At 58.1% G+C, this 9,920-nt stretch overlaps 1 protein-coding gene across 2 annotated transcripts; it reads right to left on the bottom strand.

Moving 5' to 3' along the window:
• Positions 1 to 2,128: 2,128 nt before the first annotated feature.
• Positions 2,129 to 9,872, bottom strand: Tepsin (TEPSIN adaptor related protein complex 4 accessory protein). 2 transcript variants are annotated; one of them, XM_005332646.5, is made up of 13 exons: positions 9,686 to 9,872; positions 8,427 to 8,499; positions 7,960 to 8,051; positions 7,712 to 7,805; positions 6,934 to 7,001; positions 6,659 to 6,737; positions 6,457 to 6,528; positions 5,308 to 5,496; positions 4,928 to 5,102; positions 4,656 to 4,769; positions 4,502 to 4,580; positions 4,248 to 4,382; positions 2,129 to 3,513 (listed from the first exon to the last, which is right to left on the bottom strand). In XM_005332646.5, exons 1-13 carry the CDS (start codon positions 9,731 to 9,733, stop codon positions 3,022 to 3,024), a joined length of 1,710 nt encoding a protein of 569 aa, XP_005332703.2. In that variant the 5' UTR covers positions 9,734 to 9,872; the 3' UTR covers positions 2,129 to 3,021. The 2 variants fall into 2 exon arrangements, with proteins under 2 accessions (XP_005332703.2, XP_077897583.1); XM_078041457.1 differs by lacking the exon at positions 6,457 to 6,528.
• Positions 9,873 to 9,920: the final 48 nt, after the last annotated feature.

The following is a 9,920-nucleotide window of genomic DNA, read 5'->3' as shown; positions in this document are numbered from 1 at the left end:
TCCCTCGCACTCCCTCTCCTCCCTCTCCTCAGGCCCAACACACTGCAGCCAGCCAGCCATGGGTGGAGAGCTCTGAAGCTGAGCTACAACAGAGGTTGTTATTCTTGGGTATTTGTCACGGTGATGAAAAGCTGATTTAGAACTATACCTCCTCACTGCCAAACCCTCCCCGCCCTCAGGCCCTATGGTCGCACAGCTTCAAGGTCATGGTGTAGCCTTGGGCGTGGTTCTCCCAGGACGGCTGGCTCCCTGCTCCTGGCAGCAGTGCTCAAGCCTCAGGCAAGCCCCGCTGTCACCTTGTTCTTCAACCTTAGGACCCAGCCTCAATCCCAGCACTGCCACTGAAGCAGGGGCTCTAGACTTGCTCAGACTGAGTGGAGGTGGCTTCTGTTTGGGTGAGTGCTGGGAGGGGCTTGTGGGTCCAGTACTGGGTGCTTGTAAGCTACCAGAATGTTCCACAAGCTTGCAGCTCCACACTCCTGCAGTCCTCTGGGCCCCGTGCTGCCAGGGTTCCTCCTCTACAGTCCCAGTGACAGGCAGGTCGTGGGAGCCCACACAGCCTTCAGGACCCTTCCTGATGATCAGGGGCGTCGAGAATCCACTCCAACACGTGCGCCTTGTGTTCACACAGATCCTTTGGGGACCTATCTGTTCACATTCTGTTCACTTTGTAATGTGAGTCCTTTTTCTCAATTTTGAGTGTTCCTTACAAGGTCTTTGTATCAGTCCTTCATAGGAGACAAGTGACCTGAAAATATCTTCTCTGTCTCTGTTCATTCCCTTAACTGTCAAAAGAAAAGTTTTGTTTTTGTTTTTATGGTAGGTAGTAGAAATTGAACCCTCATGTATGCAAGGCAAGTGCTCTGCCACTGACCCACAACCCCAGCCCTTTTATTTTGAAACAGGGTTTAAGTTGCTGGGGGTCTTGCTAAATTGCCTGGGTTCCTTCGCCTTAACCTCCCAAGTAGCTAGGATTACAGGTGTGTACCACAACACCTGGCTGAAGAGTTTTTTTTTTAATCATTCTTTTTTCAAATATTTATTTATTTTATGTACACAATGCCTTTATTTTATTTTTATGTGGTGCTGAGAATCGAACCCAGGGCCTTGCACACACTGAGTGCTCTACTGCTGAGCCACAACCCCAGCCCCAAGTTTTTTTTTTTAACTTTAGTAATAAAGTCCTTTTTCTATCTCATAACACTATTGCTTAACCAAACCACAGAAACTTCTGTTTTCTTCTGGAAGCTTGACAGTTTTGCTTCATGTTGAGACCTATGGCTCCATTTAAGCTACAGGTAAGGTGTGAGGTATGGGCCAAGATTTGCTTTTTACTCCTTTTTCCACATGCAGATGTCTGCTGTTTAGCACTGTCTTAAAGGCTGCCCCTTCTTCAGGGCCAGTCACTTTTGCAGAAGACGGATGGTCCACATGTGCTGGTCCATTGGTCAGCATCTACCTTGTTGCCAACACCAGCCTCACATGTGCTGAGATCAGTTACTGGTGTGTTCTTATTCAAGATCACCTGTTATTCTAACTCCTTTGATTTTCACTGTTTGTCACTATATCTTAAAAAACCCAGCAGCGGGACCTGGGGCACAGCTCAGTGGTAGAGCACTTGCTTGGCAGGCGAGTCCCTGGGTTCCACCCCGGCTGAGACTTGACAGGTCACCTGAAGCCTGCAGGTCTCTGGTTCAGAAGCAGGGATCCCTCCGTCGGTGCTCGTACTCATCTCCTCTGCTGGCCCTCGCATCCCGGGCAGAGTGATGTGACCACCACCAGGATCGAGGTGTGAATGGACACAGTAAGGTTAGTGGCAAGATGGGGCCTAAGAAATCCTCAGAGTGAGCGGGACGGGGTGATGCACACCTGTAATCCCAATAGCTCGGAAGGCTGAGGCAGGAGGATGGCGAGTTCAAAGCCAGCCTCAGCAACTTAAGCAACTCAGGGAGACCCTGTCTTTAAATAAAATATAAATAAGGGCTGGGGATGTGGTTCAGTGGTTGAGTACCCCTGAATTTGATCCCTGATAACCCCCCAAAAAAAGAAATCCTCAAAGTGTGTTCTTACTAATGGTGTCTTCACTAAAATGTACACATGCAGAAGAAAGGGGGAAAAGTGGCCCAACTGCATATAAACAGTAGTGTTTTTATTCAGAGTGTAGACCCCAGCACTCTGGCAGCTCTCGTGGGGTGGGCAGGAGCACTCCACTTCTCCTATGCAGTCTGCAGGAGGCAGCTGGGGCCAAGGGGAGCAGCACGGGCCTGGGGCAGGGCACCCAGGAACCAGGCCTGCTGCACCCATGGGCACCACACCAGCCTCACCAGCACCCAATCCCACAAGGCAGTGGGCTCTGGCCACTGTGGCCTGAGAAGGATCTGAGGTCGGGACCAAAACAAAGTAAGAACCAAGCTGCTGCTCCCAAGTTCAACCCTTAACTCTGAAGGCAGGGCTGCTTCTGGACCCCAAGGCCAGCACCTGAAACCCTGTCTGCCACCACAGGAATTCAAGCCCAAGTCGCCAGCATCCAGCCAAGGAGGCAGATGGACAAGACTGAGATAGCCCTGGGGTCCTCTTCTCTGGTCAGGTTGCCTGGAGACTGGCCAGTAGCCTTCAGGAAGCATTAATTTGCAGATGCACTGGCCAAAACCCCAAGACAACAGGTGGCCCCCAGCCACCCAGACCCTTGAGAAGGCATGTGTGGGTCCTATCCTGCAGAGGCATGGCTGGGGAACTGGCCTGGAGGGCAGGTGTCACAGATGACTCATGGGGGCACCAGAAAAACCTGCTCTTCAGCACGTGCGCCCTGTCCTGGCTGGTCTGGGGCATGCAGAGGTGCCGCACAGGCTCCATTAGTGGCTGTCCACACCAAGGCCCCAGTGGGTGAGGGTGAGAGGCCAGAAAGGTGCAAGGAAACTGCCAGCAGACCCCTAGGAGAACCATGCCTTGACGGGCAGAAGGCCACAGGGTCCTGGGAGCCACCAGCTGAGAACAAGGAAACCAGATGCCAGGTCCACCTGGTCACACATTTAAGAACGGGAAAGCTGAGGGCTCGGAGCCCACAGGCTCTGCAACCACTGCCTTCTGGGCCCATGCCTGGGGAGGCTGGGCTGGGTGGGGCGCCTCTATAGAAGCCCTGGTGCCACCCAGGTGGGGGCAGGCCACCAGCTCCATGCCAGCAAACAAGGAGCCACGACAGCGACTGGGGCCTCTGTTTGGGGTGTCTGGGCCCTGCTCTCTAGACACTGCCAGAGAAGTTTCAGCCTCATTGGTGTCTCCAGGGATTGGGAGGGGACAGGAGTCCAGGGGTGGGGAGGGCACAGGGCTCCTAGGCAAGGCTGGGGTGGAGCTCAGCGGTTGGAGGAAGGCCTGGCCCCCCGGGGGAGGCGAGGGGCCAGAGGGGCCAGTCAGCAAGTCCGATGGGCCTGCCAGGGTCGCTGCGGGGCCAGGCTCGGTGCAGGACCTGGGAGCAGGGGGCTGCTGTCCACAGGAGGCCTCCAGGTGCCTCAGGATCTGGAGGAAGAGAGGAAGTGGAGGTTCCTGCACAGCTCCAGGAGTCCTGGGGGACAGCTGGTCCCTCCCCACATGTCCTTCTTAGCACACTGCCTAGAAGGCTGGGCCAGCTTGGGCAGGAGCCTGTTGTCATCGCTGCCCTCCCTATGTCACTGCCATGCAGATAGACATTCCTGTCCTCAGAACTTCCTGGGCACCACCAGGGAAACTGAAGAGCCAGTTTTCAGCATGTCTGGTCACCCCAACAGGTGGACATGAAATGCACCCACAGCAATGTGCAGCCCAGGCTCACTCAGCACTGTGACTGGAGCCCGTCAGCGGGCAGCAGTGGCAGACGGAGATGGGGCTGGGTGACGAGCAGCTGTACTCCCAGCAGCCACAGAATGGGAAAAAATGGGGACCAGGACGATGGAGGGGCCAGGCCTGGCTGGGAGGGGCCAGCAGCACTCAGAACACTGGGGAAGTGGACACAGACCAGGGCTGGAGTTGGAGGAGGCTCCCCTGGCTGTGAGGCTGCGAGGAGGGAGGGAGGAAGAAGAGTGAGCCAGGCGCTGAGGCTGAGGGCTGGGGTTCTGGGATGTGACCGTGCCCCAAGCATGGTGCAGCCAGCACAGGGCGCAGGGGACAGCAGGGACCCTGTTCCATTTCCTCTGCCAGCACTGCCCACCAAGAAGGGGCTTGTGGGGCATGTGTCCAGGAGAGGGACACTGCCAGTGGCCCCAGTTGCTGCCCACCTTGGTGGCCTTGCTGGTCACAGGTCCAGGGCTTCCCCTGCTGAGTTCCTGCAACCTTGACTGGGAGAGGAGGAGGACGTGCTCCAGGGGAAGGAGGTCAGCACAGCCGAGGGAGGCGATGGCACTCAGGGCCCTCTGGGAGGCAGGAGGCAGGGTCAGCACCCAACAGCACACCCAACCCCCAGGCTGAGCCCTGTGCACACAGCCCCCTGGCTCCCCGTGCCCCCGCCCCCGTGGCCCCACAGCCCTCTCACCATCTGCTCGTGCTCGCCAGCCCCGCCCAGGCGGTGGAGGAGCAGCTCCAGCACAGCCTCACAGTTGAGCAGCCCGCACCTGTGGGCAGGAGGGGATGGCTGGGTGTCCCCCTGCAGGCCTAGCTGGTGGGGGTGGGGTGGGGTGTCAACTCACTCTTTGAGGAAGTGCTGGGCCTCCTCCCGGCTCAGGAAGGTGCGTGGCCCCTGCACCAAGGTCTTCACCAGGCTCAGCTCTTGCTGGCAGTCACTGGCGGCCACAGCCTCCGCCCTGGGAAGGGAAAGTACTCAGGCAGCTCTAGCTCTGGTGGAGGGGGACGGCCCTTCCCCCTCCCTAAGCTGGGGTGAGGCCTGGACAGCAGGAGCCCTGGGGAAGACCCCTCTGGGAATGGAGGCCACATGTCCCCTCCCCTAGCTGATCCTGCTCACCTTTCTGCCAGGTCGCCTGGCTCCCGGCTGGCCCCTGACTGGCTGTCACTACCAGACCTACTGCCCAAGTCTGAGGCCCTGCTCAGGTCACTGTTCTGGGAGGAGTTCTGGGAGCTGGGGCTGCTGTCCAGCTCATCCCAGCCCCCTCCGGCCTGCCCAGGCTGGTGTCTGGTGGCTGCAAGAAAAGATGGCAGTTGTGACCCTCAGAGGCTTTGTTCCAGGTGGTGGTGTGTGTGTGTGGGGGGGGCAGCTCTGCTTCCTATCTGTCCCTTCCCCCAAGTGAAAAAGCACTGCCACCTGCCTCCACACCCCCAAAGCCCCAGGCCCCAGCACACAGGAGCAGCCGCCTGACCCGAGAGCAGGAGTCCTTGCCTCAGTACCTCGGACACCTGGGAGGGCTCCAGAGAGCTGGTTCCCAGGGGTGGGCAGGCCATGGCTGACTGCAGGAGTCACGGCAGGCTGGTAGGTCTCTCCCCAGGGTGGGGGTTTCTGGGCTCCAGGGCGCACGGCATTAGCCACCACCTCTGCAGCCCTCTGGATGGTGGAGAAGAGGGCCTCGCTGGCAGAGCCTATGCCCACAGAAGGGAGCCATATGAGCCCCAGACTGCCCCCTGGTCCCCACATTCTCCAGCACGGAGGGGCCAGGGCTGCTCCCTGCTCAGGGCTGAAGAAGACAGGACACATGCTGCAGGTAGGAGCAGAGGTTCCTAGTGGGACCCCAGCTCCCTGGAAGCTTCCAGCATATTCCATTTCAGCAGTTCCCAGGACCATGGTCCTGGACACCCTCAGCTTACAGGAGCTTGGGGCAAGGGCATCCAACAGGCTTGTCCCAAGAAGCAAAAATGTTTTGGGCCCTTTGCTTGAGGGATGCTAGGACTGATGCCAGGAGGGGCCGCCCTTTTCTTTCTTGGGCTAAAGCAGAAAAACCCACAGAACCTGGCTTTCAAGGCCCTTTCCCTCCCAGGCTCTGTGCTCTAGCCAGCCCCGCCCTGCCCCCAGGGCCAGCAGGGAGTCCCTCTCCTCTGCCTCTGTGTAGGCCATAGCCAAATGAAGCATCAGCAGGAACCCCCAGAGCTGCAACCAGGATGGTCTGTTAGAGTCCAGCAGATGCCAGCACCAGGGGCCAGCTGAGATGCCTTGCACAGCAGCACAGGCTTCACAGATCCCGGGCCGCAGGCATCTGCAGGCACTGCTCCCTGCACCACTCGCACAGGTGACAGCTGTTTCCACCTTGCGGGCCACTGCCCTCAGCCCTCAGTCCCATCAGGGGACTGAGCCCCTGCTGCTGTTGCTGGCCAGACCCTGACCTCCCAGCCTGACTTCTCTCCCCTGCCCACAAAGCCAGTGTGGCCCCGGCCCTGCTGCTCTCCTCTTGGCTAGGCAGAAAGATGCCAAAGGGGTCCATGCCAGGAAAGGGTCCACCAAGGTGGGGCTGGGGTTAGCAGGGGAGGCACAGGGGCCTGCTCCCACTGCCCTCCTATTCCCTGCTCCCCCAACATGCTAGGGGCCCCAGAGCCCCACCCTCTTACCTGCCTGGGCTTGCTCCTTGCTGTAGCCAAAACCCTGGAGGGTGCCCTGAGGCCTGGACTGGGAGCCCATGCCTATGGGAGGACCCTTGAGTCAGTGACCAGCCAACCCCACCCTTAGCCCCACCACACAAGCAACCAAGTTTAGAATACTCCAGAGGAAGAAACCCAGTGACAGGCTGAACGTGATCTCCATGACGAGTACCTGCTGGAGCCAGGCCCCGGGGAGGCTGGGAGGGAGGCAGCGGCAACATGGCGTCAGAGAACAAGGTGCTGCCCAGGTCCTGGAGGAGGAGGCAGGGCGCTCAGCGTCCACATGGGCCTGCTGCTCTGGCCCCCCATTCCTGTCAGCTCTGCTAGACACAGGGGCTGGAGGCTGGCAGCAAGGAGCAGAGCCTGGAGTCCCATGTGGCAGGAGAACGGCAAACACCCTGTGGGTGCTCTGGTACAAGTTCAGAGTGACCCTGATCCTGGGCTCACCTGGGCAGCTGCCCGCACCTTCTGGTACAAGCTGTTCCCGTGGAGAGGATCCGGGGGCCCTGCAAAAACTAGAAGGCAGAGAAAGCCAACAAGGGGTGGCTGAGCCTGGGCACTGCTGACCACCTGTAGAGTATGGCTCTTAAAGCCCATTCCTCCCAAGCTGTGGGCTACGGACGCCCCATCCCTACCGGCATGGCCAGCAAGGAGTCCCTCCTCAGGACCTATGCAGGCCACACCCAAGCAGATCCCCAGCACCCTCCTCACCTACCCGACAGTGGTGGCCCCTTATCTACCACTGTGGTGGCTGCTGTCTCCTCAGGTACCCATGCCTCCCCTCCTGCCAAGTCACTGCTTCACCCCTCACTGCTGCCTTAGGCCCAGTCTCCTCCAGCCAGATGCAACACAAGAGGCCTTGCAGGGACTGGATGTGCAACCCAGGTCTGTATCACGGCCTGAAAGGCCCTGCTTGTTTCAGCCCCACTCGCGCCCAGCCTTGGGCTGTGCCAGGCTCCCTCTGCTAAAAAGCAGAGGTCCTAGAAAACCAGACTCGGTCACCCCCAAGCTCTCCTGTCTCAGGGCATGACAGCACCCCTCACCTACTCAACCTCATCCCATGAGGGCTTACAGCTGCCTGTGGAGAACCCTTAGCCCGTACCTTCAATACCTCCAATGCAAACAAATTCCCCTTTTCACCCCTTAACAGTCAATCAATTGACAATCCTTCTCCCTGCCATCCCACCCTGGCTTCCCCCAGCAAGTCTGTGCTGGCTCCACGTACCTGTGGCTTCCTGGATGAGGGCAGAGTTGCGTTTGAGGATCAGCAGGAAGGAGGAGGAACCGTGGCTGCACAGGTAGAGCAAGATCTTCAGCACCTGGGGAGTCCGCAGGTACAGAGTGCTGAGGGTTCTGGCATGGGATGCTCAGGGCAGAGCCCAGCTACCAGACACCCTGGCTACATGTCTTCCCCTCCAGCCTTGCCACCCACAGTGGGAACTGGGGCCTGACTGCTGCCACTCAAGGACTCACCTTGAGCTTGACGTGGCCAGAGCTGCTGTCCAGGCGGTTCAGGAGGTATTCCAGTAGGCACTGGCTGCTGCCCAGGGATTCATGGGAGATTTCTGGAATGCGGTCAGGTTAGGGAAGGAACCTGTGTGTGTGTGTGTGTGTGTGTGTGTGTACAAGCGCTCGCGCTCACGGCCTGTTGTAACACACGTTGCATCAGGATGCACTGGCTGAGGAGAGAAACCCAACCTCCTGTTACCAATGGCCTTCTCAGGGTGTGCTTCCTAGCGGCACTGACTGTAGGCCCTGGTTTCAGGAGTGCTGGGCTTCCAGGGTCTCCTGTATTGCAGTTCTTGGACCTGCCATCCCTGGATCCTATGATGAAGGAGCTGTGGATGCCCACAGGAGAGCAGAAACCCTAGTAACCTCAAAGCCACAAAGGGCCCCTGCCATCCACTCTCCCCCTCACCAGGAACATGGAGGAAGGATACTAGCAATCTCTTCAAACAGGTAGCCTGGACACGGGACATCATCATCAGAGGTGCCCTTTAGGAGAATTGGGAGCTGAAAGGGAACAAGAGCTGTGACACATTGCCATCTTACACATGTGGGCCCACAGTCACCAGAGGTGTTAGAAATAGGCCTCACCTAGCTAAGAGGGACCAGAACCGACCCCCAGGCCACAGGGAGGAGAGAAAGGAATGATGGTTCTCTTCTTGGGTCAAGACGAGGCCCAGCTCCCAACCTTCTTACTGACATGTGAGATGGTTTTAAATAATACCTCTGCTTATTGACTAGCAAGAGCAAAATGCCCAGAACATTCTACGTAGAGAATGTGAATGCTGCTAGTTCTCCTGAGCACAGGTTCAAAGAATCAGAAGCATTCACTCTCCATATTCCTGAGAACAACTAACTGAAGTTTTAGGTTTTATGCTCACACATCAACAGACATGTTTGCTTTTCATGTGCTGACTTGTAATCATACCAGTCTGTTGTTGAAAACTAACATGTTGTCATGTTATCCAGTATCTACCCAGAATGGAAAAGTTGGGGGCTATTTAATTTGTTTATTTATTCACTTACTTACAAGTTGGGAGTTATTTTAAATGATAAGCACTGGAATCATGTCTGGTGCCAGTGACCTGAATGGCAGTCATGTGTCAGGACTATACGTAAAATCGTGCAACGTGTGTTACAACAGGCTGTGAGCGCGAGCGCTTGTACACACACACACACAGTCACACCATGCTATTTGCCCATCACGCCCAAGGGGACTTGGAGGGAAGGGGTCTGCAGGACTACAGGAGAGCTTGCACAGAAGCGTCCCGTCCGGGGCTCTGCGCGGGAGACCGGACCTTTCTAGCAGCCCGAGGCGCGCGTCCCCGGACTACCCGGTGCTCTAGGGCCCAGGGCTGTCAAAGGACGACGCAGCGTTCCGGACAATGGCTGGTCACAGGCTCCTGACCTCTCCCTGAGCATCCACTACCCAAGCCTCTAGCTTCCCCTCTGTCGCCTGGAGATGTCTGCATCTCCCGCACGCGACATCTCCAGGACCTGAGGCTCCCTAGGCAAGGGGCCGTCCGGAGCGCCGCGGCCTCCGGGTGAAGGAGGTCGCCCGCCCGCCGCCCCCTCATCCTCCGCGATCAGGGAGAGCTCAGTCCTTCTCTCCTGCTGCTCAACAGTCCTTTCCCGTGGTCCCAGGAAGGTCCCCGGGCGCCCGGCGTCGGCGGAGCGAGCCGGCCTCACTCACCCGGTGCAGGAAGCTCAGGCGGTCCCGCAGTGGCGGCGCGGCAGCCATGGTCCAAGTCACCTCCCCGCCTGCCCCGCTTCCGCCAGGCCCGGGTCCTCCAATCACCGCGCGGCTCTGGCCCCGCTAGCCAATCGCTCTCGGGAGGCGGGCCCTAAGGTCGGCTTCGTGAGCAATTTGAGTCTGAACCAACCCGCAGTCCCAGACCACAGACAGACAAGGACCAGAGCCAACTGCA

The sequence above is a fragment of the Ictidomys tridecemlineatus genome, chromosome 3 (genome assembly GCF_052094955.1).
Source record: "Ictidomys tridecemlineatus isolate mIctTri1 chromosome 3, mIctTri1.hap1, whole genome shotgun sequence".
NCBI lineage: Eukaryota > Metazoa > Chordata > Mammalia > Rodentia > Sciuridae > Ictidomys > Ictidomys tridecemlineatus.
The sequence above is the reverse complement of the archived record's forward strand: the minus strand, read 5'-3'. Positions and strand labels throughout refer to the sequence as shown.